Below are 17,250 nucleotides of genomic sequence, written 5' to 3'. Positions count from 1 at the left end.
AGGAAATCAGAGTCAGGAAGTTTGGAGCAGTAGGTGAAATGAATGATGCAGTAGCCTAGTTCATATATTTGCATTCTAGGACCTGCTAGAAATGTTTCAAAAACTGTTGAAAATCTCAGGTTAAAAAAGTCACAATCTATGCTTGAAATATGCAAGTTACCTCTATCTTTACCATGCCTGAGCCAATGCAGAACTGAATGTAAAATGACTACTTCTGATGCCCTTCTGTCCATGGGACAGTGTCTGCAGCGTCTAAACTAGTTATGCACTAGTAAAACAATAAACAGATCATTAGAGGATGTCTGAAAACTTACGTGTAAGGTTATCCTCAGCTTCTACGGAGGTGTCCATAGATACAGTATGAAATTTCCTGTTGGCACATAGCTTCTTCCTGTCAGTTGATAAAAAATGTATTAGTTGTTTGGTGCTGGAAAATTACCTCTTAAAGATCTGTTGAAATCTGTAAGTAACACTCTGGTTCTTGTGAAGGCATTGAATCACTTCAAAACAAATCCTTTATATTCACGTTTATATGTGTGTTTAGGGTTATACTTTCACCCATTTTTTTCTTTACATTTCATTTTTCTGGCAGCCTTTTCTATGCTGAAGTGTTAAGAATATCCTATTTAAAATATATATTAATTTTTCCGTCTTTCTTAGTTTCTCTTGTATTTCATGATTTTATGGCAAGATCACAACAAAAATATAAAATCTTATTAAAGGCACCTTATCAGAGGAGGCTCTAAATTAGGAAGGCATATAAAATGTAAAGGTGTAGGAGGCCTGTTGTGTTAAGGGTTCAGTTGTTAGCAGTCTGGGTGAACCAGGCAAGTCAGTCTCTCATGTGGCAGAAGTAACTTATTGTAAAACATTAAGTGTAAAAAATTTCATTGGATTAGCCAATATTCTTCTACGGGAAGTTTTCATGCGTTAGTGGATGTTCTCCTGTTACACTTCTTTACCTAGAATAACCTGCTTTACTTCTCTGCATATCTTAAAATTTATTTACTGAGGACAGTGCTCTATTATAGCACTGCAATTCCATAGGAATAGCTATCATAGGAAGCTGCAATTCCAGTGTTATATGATCCTGGTCCAATAAAGATCTAACATTAACATATAAAGATGATAATATTGTATACCATTTATCTGAATGTTTTGCACATTTTTCTTTATCTAGGTACTCTGATCTGGATGGACATCATCGTCATACTGTATATGATGGGACATTGCCTCACCCATTTGCAATAACCATTTTTGAAGACACAATATATTGGACTGATTGGAACACAAGAACTGTTGAAAAGGGAAATAAATATGATGGATCAGACAGGACTGTTCTTGTGAACACCACACATAGGCCATTTGACATCCATGTTTACCATCCATACAGACAACCTTTTGGTGAGAAAACAGTATTATATTTGAATGTAGAGGGCCAGCTGTTATCTGGAAACTAATGTAAAAGATCCTGAGTAGAATCCGCTTTCTCATTCACTCAGGGAAACGAAGTGCACACAATAAATGTACTTCTCTGCTTTACACATACAAATGGTCCTTGATTAACTGCTGAAATAAAATAATGCATTCCCCATCTGATTCTAAATTAGTTTCTTAAAATTCAAGACCAGTAGTGTACATTTCATGTGTGTGAAATCATATGCATTTATCTCTCTGAGTGCCTGATTATCTAGGTTTTGTTTTTAAACTCACTATGTTTAAGTTTTCAATACAGTATGAGAGGAATCTATTGAAGATTGAGGCCATTATGTCCTGGGATTTGCAATGTGTGATGTTTATTTTTCTTTTTTTTTTTTCTTTTTACTAGTTAATAATCCTTGTGGCACCAACAATGGTGGTTGTTCCCATCTGTGTCTGATAAAAAGTGGTGGTCAGGGTTATTCCTGTGAATGTCCCGATAACTTCATGATTGTACAGTTTGGCAGTACAGCACACTGCCTTCCAATGTGCTCCAGCACCCAGTTCCTCTGTGCTGACACTGAGAGGTAAGTGCTGTTCACATTCTTTTTTCTGATGCCTTTTAAAGATATATTTCACAGTTTAGTCTTTTGAAAAGGGCATTAAAGCAGTTGTTCCTCCTCAGTATTATTCTGTGATGTCCTGGGAAAGACAAAGCCAAGACCACACAGGCTTTGTTTTGGAAAAATATATACAGATTCCTAGTTTAAATGTTGTGGGTTTTTTTTTTTTTTTTTTATACATCATTGCTAATGTAGCAAAGTTTGGGTTGCTGGAAACCTGTAGACCCCAGAAACAATTTCCAGTCAAAATCACAAGCCTGGAATTTTTCCCATTTGCACATCTTTTGTAACACATCTCTTTCTTCCAAGTACCTGCTGTCTGGGAGTGTCCCAGGAAAACAAACTACAACAAAAAAAACAAGTGTGGGGATGCTTTTCACGCCCTTTTCTCTGAGGTAGCTGCAGTGGGAGGTGAGGAATGTAGCCTAAGAGCTGCTATGCTGACACTGTATCACTCTGGAGATTGTGAGACTGTTGTGTTCATAGGGTGACCTTTTGAAGCAGTGTTACAATGATGATCTCTTACGAAATTCTTGTGCAAAACAAGTGAATTATTAATGTGTTACCTGATAAAAAATCTAAATGAAGATTGATTTCAAAAGCTGAGAGATGGTTACCACAAACACACATTAAAATTCAGTCCTTATTAATTTACTATGGATACCTTTTAGAGATCAGCCAGTCATCTGATCATCTGTTTCTAGAGTCTTCTGGCGTAACTTGTTAGCATGTGACATATGAAACAGAAGAGGTGAAATTTGAGGTGTCTTGGCAGTTTCAAGAAGCAAACTGAGATGATTGTGTTTTGTGCTGTGAAAGGGTGGTTTTTTGTTTGTTTTATCTGTAGAGACACTTCCTCAACAAAGCATTGTTCTCTCTTTGTAGGTGTATTCCTATCTGGTGGAAATGTGATGGACAGAGGGACTGTCGAGATGGCTCCGATGAGCCCCCTACCTGTCCACACCGATACTGCCCTGTTGGTCAATTCCAGTGTAACGATGGGAACTGCACAAGTCCACATTTCTTATGTAATACTCAGTCAGATTGCCATGACAGATCAGATGAAGATCCTGTACTTTGTGGTACGTTACCAGTAATAATTTTAAGTGAGTTTTGCCAGTACAAACCATGCAAACAAAATATATTGTTATCATTATCCCCTTTTCAGGGGTAAAAATGGTAGATACAGAGATACAGGTCCTAATTGTCTTGTCTTGCACCTACAAGGATGATTTATCTCAGTACAGAAGAGAGCTAGAGAGAGTAAAAATACAGAAAATATAAAAATTTCTTAATGCATTTGACTCAGATTTGCACTGGAAGTAGAATTCATTCTATTTTATCTAGTGCAAATCCATGATTTATATTAGGAATCTAAGCCTTCCAGATCTGTCCATAGATTTGCTTTTCATCCCATATTCTTTAGCTTTGCACAACAAGACAAAATTATTTCTTGCTCTGTGTTGCACAAAACCCAGCACATGTGGGAAGACTGTTTTGGATTGTAGCATTTTGGCAAGAGAGCCTAATTATGCTTGTGGAGAAATATTGTTGCCTTAGAAACCTTATTGCACATACTTACATCTAAATTAAAAAGTGCATCAGTAGTCTTCTGCTTGTAAATAATTTATTTCTGGCAGTTGTGAGCACAGTAATATAAAGGAAAACAACAGTGTGCTTGTGTAATTGATAGTTTCATTGCCATTCATCACAAAGTGTTTCTAACAATGACAGAATTATATGAAATCACAGTTTTGCATGAGTTTCAAATAGCTAAACTCTTAAATATGGCACAGGGGATTATTTGAAGTATAAATTCGGCATCTGCATAACGTGTCACTGTTTCTTATGTACTGGGTACACTTCAAAGTCAGTTTGGGTCTATATAGTTCCTTCTGTCCATCATCTTGCGTATGGAAATAGAATCTTTTAGTTTGGAAAACATGTGGAAATCATGATGTATTGCTTCCTTTTGAAGAGTTTTTCAGTATATGTGAAATAATAGCATGGTAGTGTTCAGTGAGATATAAAAATTCAGGAAGTTTTGTATGAGGCTAATGTTGACCCTTGTTTTCATAGATCTTGAAATATCTCCCAGTTTGCCAGAATTGCTGACATTTGTGTTCCATGCCTTGACATGGGAATAGAGGGTATACATTTATAGATTATGGAGCTGTCATTAGCATGATCTTCTGTTTCCTACCCCGTTCCTTCATAGCTTAAAGGAACTAAGTGAATCAGACAAAATGAATCTAAGTTGGTAGCATGGCTGGAGGCACAATATCACTTCTCTTCGTGGATGGGAGCCCCTGCCTCCAACATATTTGAATACTAGATTTAGTCCCTTCTTTTTTTTTTTGGAGAAGATAGTGCTGTCTCATTACTAGAAAAACTTAGACTTAGTGAGCCTGTGGGAAATGTACCCTGTAGCATTATAAATCTGTACCTCAACTGGGCAAGTAGATTCTGATATTTTATATGTTTGTTGACTTTAAAAAAAAAAAAAACAACAAAAAACAATAACAACAACAACAAAAAAAAAAACACAACCAAACAAGTGTAGACATAATAAATACCCAATTGAGGTAACACTGCTGAAGCAGATTATTTCTGTAAGTAAGTTTCATTATCCTAATAGCCAATTTGTATTCTTTCAGCTAATCACCAGTGTGAAACTCATCAGTGGCAATGTGCCAATAAACGATGTATCCCAGAAGCCTGGCAGTGTGATAGAGAGGATGACTGTGGTGACAACTCGGATGAAGATATTACTCACTGTGCGAGTAGGACCTGTCCCCCAGGCCAATTTAAATGTGACAATGGCCGATGCATCCCAGAGTCCTGGAAATGTGATGTAGATGATGACTGTGGTGATAACTCTGATGAGCCATTCCATGAATGCAGTAAGCGTTTAGCTGTAGTAAGCTGCCTACATTATGGTGCACCAAAGCAGAGCAGACTGCATTAATTAATTTTCCTGAGGTTAAAAATTAATTGGAAATAAATATTTCCTTCAAGGTAGTTGCTGACACAGAAGAAGAGTACTAGAAAGCATAGATTCTATGCGATAATTCACTGCTTTATCGTTCGTGCAAATGAGGATGCTTAATTATGCTAACTTGCTTACCAAGAACTGACAGTATCTCACACTGACCTCCTTCATGTTAGCAGTGTCATTTGCTTGGTCCTTAAAAACCTTTTTTACAAAATATTACGTACCTACATGATCTATTGCCTGTATAGAAACAGCAAATGCTAGTTCACCAGTTTCTACCTTGCTCCACTTTGGAATGTGATATATATCATGCTTTTTATGGAGAGACAAAATATATGTCATGGCAAGTCCAGTAGTAGAAAGTATTGGCTAAATGCCAATTGTATTAGGCAGAATAGCAAGATCAGTTTTCTGGCTAACAACTTCTTCTTGTGTTGCAGTGGGCCCTGCTTATCGTTGTGACAACCACACACAATTCAGCTGTAGAACCAGCTACCGTTGTATACCGCTGTGGGCAGTGTGCAATGGGAATAATGACTGCAGAGACAACAGTGATGAACAAGGCTGTGGTATGTCTGGAAAAGAAGATACATTCAACATAATTTGTGCCAAAAAGATTTCTCCAATTTGAGTTTCTGAAAATCTCTTCAGTAATAATGAATCTGATTTTTTAAAAATTTTTTTTAATATCATCTAATTACACTGGTAGTTACATGTCTTGAGGAAAACTTCTGTGTGCAGTGATTCATTGTGCAGCTCATGTATTTACGAGCTCTGAAGGATTATATTATTTTGACTTACATGTCATCAAATGAAACAGAAAATATTTTTACTTGAGCTCAGCTATTATAGACTGTTAAAAGTGTCAGTGTGTTCTACATTTATGTAACTACTGTACTCTGGAAACCATTAGCATTGGAAGTATAATGATACTTTCCCAGACTCTTACATTTATATTGAAACCTCTCATAAGCTCTCAAACAAAATTTATTAGGAAATCAGATCTCTATATCAAGACCAGAAAAGACTTGAAATTATAGCATTCTATGATGACTTTGCAATTGTTATTCTCTGCTTGTAGAATTAATTGTAAAAAAGCATGTCACCACAAAACATGCTCCTTCATTCAGAAATGCTTTTCCTTGGGCTCTTTATTAGTATACTAATACAATCCATACATTTTAGTAGGTGTTAATGTAGTAAGTTACTCTTTCATGGATAGAGTTGCTCCTTTAAAAGCAGGATAGAGAGCCAGATTTATTAGAATCCCTCATACTGGATAGTGGCACTGTAAGGAGCAATCATTCTTTCTTTTCCTTTGATAGCATTATATAGCATTTATTTTTTTGTTTCTCTTCTATATAGTTACTTCAGCTGTTTCTTAATCACTCTTGTCATTTGGCCCAATTTTTGACACAAGTGCCTTTATCTATTTCCATTATCTTTGGTGCTTTTCATCTCATCCAAAAATTATACTAATATGTGCTGGTCTCATGTTTTGTTGGCAAACGGTTTATGCTGCAGAGGAGATGACTTGCAGTCCTTCTGGAGATTTCCGTTGTGACAATCATCGGTGTATCCCACTGCGCTGGAAGTGTGATGGAGATAATGACTGTGGAGATCAGTCTGATGAGCACAACTGCAGTGAGTTCTTTTTTGGCTATAACAATATAGTCTAGCTTTTGACTTAACTAGCCCTTTGTTTCTTATGAAAATGTAGCAGACAGATCTCAGTTGCAATCACTCGGTGGTTTTACTTCATAGTCTTGTATTTTCTTTGCTGAACAATAACAATGACATCTTGAAGCATTTTTGACCAATAAAGAAAACTAGTAGATCTAGTAATCGCTATAAGATAAATTCCCATTGTCTGCTCGGAAATGACATTTGAATTCTGCCCTATGTGCAAATGTAGGAGCATATAGTTTTGTAAGGAGTTAACCTTGATTAGTTTTTCCTGATTTAAAATACAAGTTACTCCTGTCTAAGATTGTGATAATTTTTTTTCCTATGCAATGAGGAATAAAATGCAAAGAGTATGAGGAAAAGAGGTTATAATATTATTCAGTTTTTGTTTATATTATATCATCAGCTAGTACTGCTTTTGTCTGATTTAGTAAGGCAGGTATGGATATTTAAATCCACAACTGGGAAAATTTATAAGTTTGTACTTTCATTTTAAATGAAGGTCCTCGTGAATGCACAGAAAGTGAATACCGTTGTGACAATTTGCGCTGCATTCCTTCCCGCTGGGTCTGTGATCATGATGATGACTGTGAAGACAATTCAGATGAACGCGACTGTGGTGGGTATTTCTGGATGCTGCCTCTTACATGTTCACACTTTGTTTCTAAATTAGTAAGTTTTCTGCAAAATGTTATTTTATTGGAAGCATCTTTAATGGAGTAACATTGACCATGTCACTTTAGTTGTTTCACCAAAAGTTGCAGTTATCACAGTTTTAGTGGTCTGGGATGTTGCACTCTTCTGTAGAATGTTCTCTAAAGCTGAACACTTAATAGGATTTGAATGAAGAGATATTTCAACAGTTACTTCTTAATCTTTTCAGAGCTGAGGACCTGCCACCCAGGTTATTTCCAGTGTAATAGTGGGCACTGTGTTGCAGAGCGCTTCAGATGTGATGGAAATGCGGACTGCCTTGATTTCTCTGATGAAATAACTTGTCGTGAGTTTCAAGTTTTGCAATTGGTGATCATTGAGCTTAATTCCAGAAAGAGATGCACTTTACTTTCTCTTTACATGAGGTTACTCCTTAGAGGTCCTGAATTCTGCAGTAGCAGGTGGTGTCAGTAGAAGTTGAGGAGAATAATGTTCTGAATTAGCTTTTTAATATATTAGTAGGTTGCCTTATCTTACATTAATTGTAAGCACAGTTGTAACGCTAGGAAATCAGTATGTTTACCAGGTTCAGCAGAAGGTATACCTGATTGAATTAAAATTCTTGAGTACCCACTTACACTGCAAGGTCCACTGTTTCCAGTTAACCTGCATTCTGACAAGGTTTTGTAATGGAATGGGATTTTATAATGCTCAAAGGAGTGGATAGCTTCTATCTATTGATTCCTTCTATCTATTGATTCCTTCTATCTATTGATTCCTTCTATCTATTGATCTGCAGTGAAGAAATACCCTAGTGTTTGTATTACAACAGTTAATAGTAATGTCATAATTTTATATTTTTCAGCAACACGGTATCCTAATGGTACATACTGTCCACCCATGATGTTTGAATGTAAAAACCATGTCTGTATCCAGCCATACTGGAAATGTGATGGTGATAATGACTGTGGCGATGACTCTGATGAAGAACTTCACCTTTGCTGTAAGAGAGAAAATTGATATCAAAATGTAAAAATGTAGAATAAAACATGTAATTACAACTGGAGGACTGTATCAAAGAGTAAGGATGGTACTTTATATTTTCAAGTGGGATAGTTAAAATAAATGCATAAGTTTGCCTTTGAAGTTATAATTCAGGTAATGTATATTCTCAAAGGTGAGTCTTCAAAACTGTAAAGAGTCAAAACATTTTTCTAAATATGGATGACAGCTTGATTAGCATGGTGAGTTTTCTATCAGCTTGCTTAAACAAATCTAGCAACCTCAGTGTTATACATAGTCATAGGATATCCTTTTGGCCAAAGATCATGTACTGTCTTCTGACAAAAAAAAATATGTAGTGCCCTGACATAATCACCAAAATGTAGAGAAAATGTTCTTTTGAATGTGCCATAATGCATTTTAAACTATAGGAAATGTTTCAGTGTTACAGGTTAAGACTGATCAGGATAGCTTGTGACTCAGTGTCATGGAGTTGTCTGTGTGACGACTTGATCTCTTCTTTTCAGTGGATATTGCTTGTGAATCTCCATTCCGTTTCCGATGTGAAAACAATCGCTGTATATATAGTCATGAGCTGTGCAACCAGGAGGATGACTGTGGAGATGGAAGTGATGAGAAGGAGGAACACTGTATGTACATACAGAGAATTTAGCAGCAAATAGGAAATTCAGTAATTGTGGTGTATTTTAATAGTGCTGAAGACCTTCAGAAATGTCAAAACCAAGCATAAGTATATGAAAACCGGTTCTTTAATATGAAATAATTTGAACTATTATTATTGGTACTGTGTTCACAGCTCTCCATATAAGTTGCAAAAATAAACAATTGTTTGCCTTATAAGTACAGAGTATGGTTTTTGAAATAAAATTTTATTATGAACTTTACCTAAATTTATTTACGGTAAAGTCCTCTTAAAATAAGAAAAAGTTTGGTTGTATTATAAGATAAGAATGTGATGGATAGATGAGAGTTCTTTAAATAGATAAGTGGGTACTTCTGAATTTATAGCACACTTATATAAACAGTAAATTTTGATATTTAAGGCCTAATCCTGCAGAGGATCTGTTAATGTTCAGTAGGGTTTTGCCCTCAGATGTACTATGTAATTCATATTGACTGTGCTGATTTTTGTATTGTGAAGTGTAATCATGTTTTTTGTTGTTTACTGAGCAACCAAAATAAGCCAGCTTACTTGTTATTGGTATTGTGCAATAGTTAATAGTCAAGTTAATAGTTTACTAATATCTCAACCTCTTGAAGTCTGTAGTAGGTGTATAAAGAGTTAAAGGGTATTTAATAGGTTTGCACTATTAAAAAAAAATAAATTAGCTATTAACAGGAAGAATCTACCTTCTGCCTTCATAAGATAAAGGGCATCTTTCAGTTCACTGAGGTGTGATTAGAGGTCAGGAGGCCCTGGTTAGCTGTACTACAGACTTTCAGTGTTTAGTCATTATTTTACCAGATTGCATCAGCCTTCCTCATTAAAATGTGTAATAGTGCTGTCTGTTGGTACTATGTAACTGAACTTGTGATACAAGACTGCTTACCTTTTCAACTGTAGGTAGAGAACCAACTCCAAGACCTTGTACAACTGAAGAATTCAAGTGTAGTAATGGAAATTGTATTCCTCTACATTATGTCTGTGACAATTATGATGACTGTGGAGACCATTTTGATGAAATGGGTTGCAGTAAGTAATAATAGAACACAAAATTTCAGTGCTATTAAAATAAACATTTCAGGATTAGTACATGTTTCTTGGATAGAATACTAGGAAGTATTAATGTTGAATTAGCCTGTGAGGGGTTTAATCTGATTAGCCATGGCAATATCATTTTTTTTAACTTCTCTGAGGGAAAGCCTTAAGAAATTCAGTGCTGATTTCTCTGTTTCACATACGTTCCCAGTTGTCTTTAGGTAATATAACCTAGTGCAATGATGATTGATGATAATATAAAAATACAGAAATAATGTGAAACAGTGAAAATCAAAGACATCTCCTGACATTCAGCATTCTACATTTGTAAATAGGTGCAAATGCAGGTCAGGTGTTAACATTTGTAACCTTCCCAACATCAAAAACCTGAGATGTTGAGAGAAAAGCTTTTTGTGTGTTTCTACACATATATTGAATTGAGATGTTTAAATTAGCACTGGGATGTGTATGTATGTTGTAAGTGAGATAATAAGCTTAATATAACGTCTTAGTATCTTTTCTTATGCTCTGTCAATAAACATGTACTTCTTTCCTACGTACATACAATGAATATGAAAGAACTTTGTATATATGTGAAGTACGTAAAAATCAATTCTGTATGTACTCTGAGAAGAATACAATCTTCTATCTGTCATAGATTATCATACTTCACTTGTCTTTTCCAATATAGGCACGTCTCAAAGGGTAGTACATTTTATGCAATGACTTTTATTGACTTCAGAAGGCTTTAAATGAGGTACTGGGTGAACAAGCAGTCTGCGCCATGTATGGTAGCAATTAAGAACACTTTTTGCTTAGATGACAAGGAAAGAATAGATAAGAAGGAGGCAAATTGGCCAAGCTAGGAGTTAGTCAAGTTTGTTAAATAGATTCTGCAGTTGTTGCAGATACTTTTGAGGAGCTGAGCATGGTTGATTATGGCTATTATCCTGACCCTGATCACCTGCTTCTACAGGTGAAACTATTCTTAGTTGACTCTTGACTGGTGCTTACTGTGGGCTGTAAGTTATTTATGCCTTAGAGATAAGGTGTTCACATTCATTGGATTTTGCTTAGAAAAATAATACTGTCATTGAAAATAGCTCTGATATAGACAACAATCAAAATTATGACTTCCTTATCACTTCAATTTTTTTGGTTATAAATGTCTAATTTGTTATTTTCAGATCCTGGAACAGAACGAACTTGTGCGGAAAATATCTGTGAACATAACTGTACCAACTTGAGTGAAGGAGGCTTTATCTGTTCTTGTAGGCCAGGTTACAAGGCCAGTGAAAATAACCGAAACTCCTGTGATGGTATTTTCAGTTTTCTAAACATCTTCTCCCTCATAAGTGTTCAGTGACCTATCACTTCATTGATACTTATTCTTGCATTATAACAGGATGTTTATACGTTTACCAGATGCTTCTTAAACCATTTTGCTGCTTAATCATGTTTGCTAACATGCAGATCATTCAACAAAGACTTGTTCCACACTTCAGATTTGTTCTAGTCTTTTATTTTTATTTTATAGGTACATGTTTTTGCTTTTCTTGTATACATTTAGTTGTATTTTTGCAGACTGAGGAACAGAAATTTGCTTTTATTTTTCCTTTCTGAAAGAAAACTTAGTGGAGGCTACGATTCTCATTTTGTACTGTTCTCAGTAAAGACTTGTGCTGTTTTTTCGCCTTGATTATATGTAGATAAAATATTGTGAGGAGTTTACCCAAAGGCTGTTGTTGGTGGTCATGCAACATAGTACCTTAATGTTTACCATTTCAGTATGTTCTGATGTGATTCCTTCTGTTTGTTGATCCCAGATCTAATGGACGTTTTTTATAGTTTTATTAAATATGGTACAGGGCCATTCTTGATCCTTCCTACTGATACAGTTTCTTAGGGCTGAAGTCTTTTTGCTTCATCATTTCTACAAGGTTTTGCATCTCATTGTAGTTCACCAAAGAAAGACAAGAGATGAGGCAGATTTAACAGAAAAATATGTGATCAAAAATGTGTCTCTGAAAAGTAATCTGATAAGCAGGAGCTGGAGTTCTTTTAGAAACTGATATTGATGTTAAATATCATTTATTAGGCCATTGATCTTTTAGAGCATATGCGGAAAGGCTATACCACAGCATCATAGGGTAAAGATGACCAAGTTGTGGAAGAAAGAGATTAAACTCCGTATACCTTCTCTTACAGATATCAATGAATGTGAGATCTTTGGAACGTGCACCCAGGACTGCAGAAATTCCAAAGGAAGCTATGAATGTTTTTGTGCAGATGGCTTCAAGTCTGTAGGTGATCAGCAAGGGAAACAGTGTGCAGCTAATGGTATGTTAAGCAACAGCAAGACTGATTGCTACCAGTAAAGAGCAAGAACAGATAGAGAGTTGGAGCAGAAGATAATAATAATAGAGCAGTAGTACAGAGCTGTTTGGGAAAAAAAAGAAAAAACTGATAGCACAATAGTATTGCATAAAATACTGAAACAATTTTGTATTTAGATAATTATTATAGTATAGCATATAGCGGACGTAGAGGATGACCTCTTCTATGAAGAAAGGGTGAGGGAACTGGGCTTTTTTAGCTTGGAGAAGAGAAGGCTCCAGGGAGACTTCATTGTGGCCTTCCAGTGCCTGAAGGGAATGTATAAGCAGGAGAGGGAATGACTGTTTACATGAGTGGATAGTGATAGGACAAGGGGGAATGGTTTTAAACTAAGACAGGCGAGGTTTAGGTAAGGTATTAGGAGGAAGTTTTTCACTCAGAGGGTGGTGACAAACTGCAACAGGTTGCCCAGAGAGGTTGTGGATGTCCCATCTTTGGATGCATTCAAGGCCAGGCTGGATGTGGCTGTGGGCAACCTGGTCTAGTGGTTGGCTACCGTGCCCATGGGAGGGGGGTTGAAACTAGATGATTTTTGAGGTCTTTTCCAACCCAGTCCATTCTATGATTCTATGATATGTTTTTTTGCTTGATAGCCTCTGTATGTGCTAGTATCTGAAATATAGTTCTTGAAATACCTTTTCTCTAGGAAGAAGCATCTAGACAATCTGACACATCTAGAAATTTTCAGGGCTCAGTGACAGAAGATAATATGATTGTAGCTAATAACATCATGAAACCACTTGTGCCTGAAGTTCTACTATGTGATTATGTATGATACTATGTAGATGTGATTAATGTAGGAGGAATTTTCCAGATTAAGGTCTAGGATCCAAGTCCATGACTCCCAGCTGGACACTGTCATTAAAAAATGGGCTGTACGAACCCCTCACGAACAAAGTGAGCCAGGTGGGACTCATACCCCCTGTGGAGTATTGAAGCTAAATCCAAATTAACCTGTGGCCACATAGGAGAGTATTCTTCTGAATCAAATAGAAGAACTAAGGCAATAACTTGCTAACTCAAGTTATTGACAATTTATTAATAGTTAACAAAATTGTTCCCCATGCTGTGGGATGGTGATATCTGAGCTGTATGGTGTATACCTGCACTTCACTTTTGAGATATGAAGTCACATCTCAGACATGCCAATCTTGTGATGTTTAACAATTTGTAAGGACTTCTTCCTTAGTAATTATGGCTGTGCAAAGTCTGTGGTGAAAAGGGTAATACTCTGCTCAGTGGTAACTATGTCCAGAATTTTTAATAAATTTTGCAAAGCCAAGTAATTTGAAAGCTCTGAAGCTTTAGAAGCGGAACTGTGTCCCTTCTACTTTCTTATTCAGACAAATTGTTAAAAACTGCAGTTCAATTTTGACTGTGAATTTCATTCTTTTTTTTCCCTAAAAATAAATGCATATAAGAAAAATTAATTGTCATCTAATTAATAAAAATATATTAAAAAAATAATTATCATTTGTCTAGGTAATCCTCCATTATTGCTGCTGCCAGATAATGTGCGCATTCGAAGATACAATATCTCTTCAGAACAGTACTCTGACTATATTGATAACCAGGAGCGCATCCAAGCTCTGGATTATGATTGGGACCCCGAAGGGATAGGCCTGAGTGAGTATGTGTAGAAAATTAGTACTCAGCCATGCAGTGGCTAGTTGAAAAAGACACGTTTCTGTTCATAGGTATATAATTTATGTTGGAAATCAAAATCAAACTAGATTAACTAATTGGACAGATCTTGTTTGAATATGCTCATCCCCTCTACTTGTTCTTCAACATCAGTGTAGTTCCTTTTAATGCTTTACTTTGATCTTATATAATTTTTGTTCTATTTTGTTTTGGTATGAATTCAGCTGTGGAATTGTTGCTTTTTACAATTATGCATTAGTAGAAGATTGCTATGAACAAGCCCCTTTCTTCTGGGGCTTCTGTTGGTCCCCAAACCTGATTCAAGTCCTGTGAAAACTGAACTGAACTACTCAGTATCCTTTGCATAAGGTTCAAAGTTAAGGTCCTGTACTCTTGAAAACTGTGATATGCATTTCTTTATAATCTACATCAAGATGGTTTTAGGTGTGCATATCAACTATGATAACAGTTTGACCACTACCAGAATGTATGTGGTTTAGTTGAACAAAAAACTCTGCCTTCTTATGAATAAAAAATTGAAAATAGTATCTTAACATAAGAGCCTCTGAAAAAAAGAATTTTCAAAAAATTTGGAATAACTGGACGTTAAAACATATCTTTTTTTTGTTGTTTTGTTAAGGTGTTGTATACTTCAGCATTCTGGCACAGGGTTCTCAGTTTGGAGCCATCAAACGTGCTTATCTGCCCACCTTTGACAGCAGTAGCAACAATCCTACAAAAGAAGTTGACTTGAATCTCAGATACATAGTTAATCCTGATGGCTTAGCTGTTGACTGGGTTGGAAGGTGAGTGTACTGAAAAGCTAATAAAATGTTGTACGCTTACTATGTCAAAGATCTGACAGGAAGTGCAAAATTCACTTTTTATTTTCCTTATGAATTCTCTCTGCTTCAAAATATTTGGTTTGAAGGTAGTCCAAAGGCATATAATAAGCTTGCCTTGCCCAAACAGCAGGTTAATAGATCAAATACATTTTGAGGATGGCACTCAGACGAAACTTGCATTGTTCCACAAGTGGCAGATCAGTTGTGTGTCAGTTAGTGATAATATGCTACCCTTTGTGAGAGATGAAATCTTCTTTGAGGACTCAGGTAAACTTGAAAACAAGTTTTCACTGCTGTTGAAAGGAGATCTTCCCAATCTGTAATAGAGTTACTTTTCTCATTTCTTACTGCCCTTGTGCTATCTGAGCTAGTCCCAAAGCAATGCTGAAGTCTGATGATTATACACATGTTCTCAGAAAATGATTATGTTTCTGTAATTGTGCCTGAAAGAAAGATGGTTTTTTCCATGCTCTTTTGGTTGTGATTTTTCCTCAGGCTAAAATATGGCAATTTTTTTTTTTTTTTTTACTTAATTTTAGAAATGATGAGATCACTCCTCATTTTTTTTTCTCCCTTGGAGAAAAATTGAAAGAAAGTTGGGCATAACTTTTTAAGTTTAACTCTGATGTTGATGTTGTCAGAAAGTTCATGTTGATGGTGAAAATTTTCAGATGTAATCCATACAGTTTCATTTTACTGATGTCGTTTGATTTTGATGTAGCTTTAAAATTTTTTAATTATTCCTCTCTCAAGTATAAGCCATTTACTTTTGAAATGTTTCGATTTCTGTATTTTAGACATCTTTACTGGACTGATGCAGGGACCAATCGAATAGAGGTGGCAAAATTAGATGGACGGTACAGAAAATGGCTTATTTTTTCTCTACTGGATCAACCAGCAGCTATTGCTGTCAATCCAAAACGTGGGTAAGTTACTACAGGACTTCTCAGAATTATTTTCAATATCACCCAATTAAAAATCCAAAAAACCCATGAAAAATCTCAATGATAAACTTTATAGGAAAGCCTTAAGGGTATATTTTCCTGATTAAATTCAGGTTTTTCTTTTTATTAATGTTATGAAATTTATATCCATGGAAATACATTTTAGGATTACATTTCATACAGTTACTTGCACTGGTGATAACAGCAGGTAGGTCAAATAAAAATTTCCTTTTTATAATGCTATGTGCTCACCACATTTCTGTATAAATTTCTGTGTTACTGCTGACATAGGGAAATTTTTTTTCTCTTTTTACTAACTTCAAGCAGAGAAATATCATCTGTCAGTGAAAAACAATGTAAATGCACTGGTATGTTAAGCAGCAGTGCATTTCGTATTTGATGATGGATTGCAGAACATTGTGCTGTGTGCTTCTAAGCTGGAGTAAAGCAGCACATTTCCTTGAAGTCATTTAGACTCTGTAGCTTTACATCGACTGATGAGTGCTTAAATATTCACTCATTTTTCTTCAATTGAGAATGAGAAATTGTCACTGAAACCACTTCTCTCCAAATCAGGACATGAGATGCAAACATCTTTATCTTCTGCACTTGTGACATGCTTATTCTATGAACTTGGTGTGACTTTACTAATCGCAGCTGCAAAACATAGGCTGCTGCTGAGCAGCTTTATATTTCATGACTGACCTGTTCATTTAAACTCTGTTGTATGGCTGTGGCAAATTCTGTACTATACTGAATTCTGGTTGTGTTCTTTCAGGCTCATGTACTGGACTGACTGGGGAAGGCAGCCCAAGATTGAATGTGCCTGGATGGATGGACAACAAAGACAAACTTTGGTCTCTGAAGACCTTGGCTGGCCAACAGGTCTTTCTATTGATTATTTGAACAATGATAGGATCTATTGGAGTGATTCCAAAGAAAATATTATTGAATCTATGAGACATGACGGGACAGACAGAACCATAGTATTACATGGAGGTAAGAATTTATTGTGGAACTCATGCAATAGTAACCAAGATGTGTGCTTAATAAGCACTTAGTTCGCACATGTGAGCTAGATTTTCAAGAGCATTTCAAAGAACAAGTCCAGGTAGCATTTTCACCTCCATTATACAGGGATATGTAGCATAACAGGTTCAAAGTTCACAGTACCTGGAAACCAGATTCCCTGAGAGTACATGACCAACTTAGGGACAATATAGAAAATGAGTTTCTTGCTCTTTTAAGGTATATTATTAAGCAGTTTGCAGAAACCGGTGTTATGAGGTGGTCAGTCATGTAATGATATTTATCTTCTGCT

General features: G+C 35.9%; 1 protein-coding gene across 7 annotated transcripts in view; it reads left to right on the top strand.

The window, feature by feature from the left end:
• Positions 1–17,250, top strand: part of LRP2 (LDL receptor related protein 2) — a 118,497-nt gene that overhangs the window by 88,706 nt on the left and 12,541 nt on the right. For all 7 annotated transcript variants that reach the window (XM_090143974.1, XM_090143977.1, XM_090143976.1 and 4 more), the window contains 17 exons: positions 1,181–1,404; positions 1,829–2,006; positions 2,928–3,124; positions 4,700–4,945; positions 5,478–5,606; positions 6,562–6,681; positions 7,226–7,342; positions 7,607–7,723; positions 8,243–8,380; positions 8,907–9,029; positions 9,965–10,093; positions 11,287–11,418; positions 12,308–12,439; positions 13,979–14,122; positions 14,781–14,946; positions 15,783–15,911; positions 16,708–16,928. In XM_090143974.1, coding sequence (XP_090000100.1) covers positions 1,181–1,404; positions 1,829–2,006; positions 2,928–3,124; positions 4,700–4,945; positions 5,478–5,606; positions 6,562–6,681; positions 7,226–7,342; positions 7,607–7,723; positions 8,243–8,380; positions 8,907–9,029; positions 9,965–10,093; positions 11,287–11,418; positions 12,308–12,439; positions 13,979–14,122; positions 14,781–14,946; positions 15,783–15,911; positions 16,708–16,928 — 2,642 coding nt within the window. The remainder of the gene's footprint in view (positions 1–1,180; positions 1,405–1,828; positions 2,007–2,927; positions 3,125–4,699; positions 4,946–5,477; positions 5,607–6,561; positions 6,682–7,225; positions 7,343–7,606; positions 7,724–8,242; positions 8,381–8,906; positions 9,030–9,964; positions 10,094–11,286; positions 11,419–12,307; positions 12,440–13,978; positions 14,123–14,780; positions 14,947–15,782; positions 15,912–16,707; positions 16,929–17,250) is intronic.

This window comes from Phasianus colchicus, chromosome 7 (genome assembly GCF_987193195.1).
Source record: "Phasianus colchicus chromosome 7, bPhaCol1.hap1.1, whole genome shotgun sequence".
In the NCBI taxonomy this organism is placed as follows: Eukaryota; Metazoa; Chordata; class Aves; order Galliformes; family Phasianidae; genus Phasianus; species Phasianus colchicus.
This window is presented reverse-complemented; position numbering and strand designations above follow the sequence as displayed.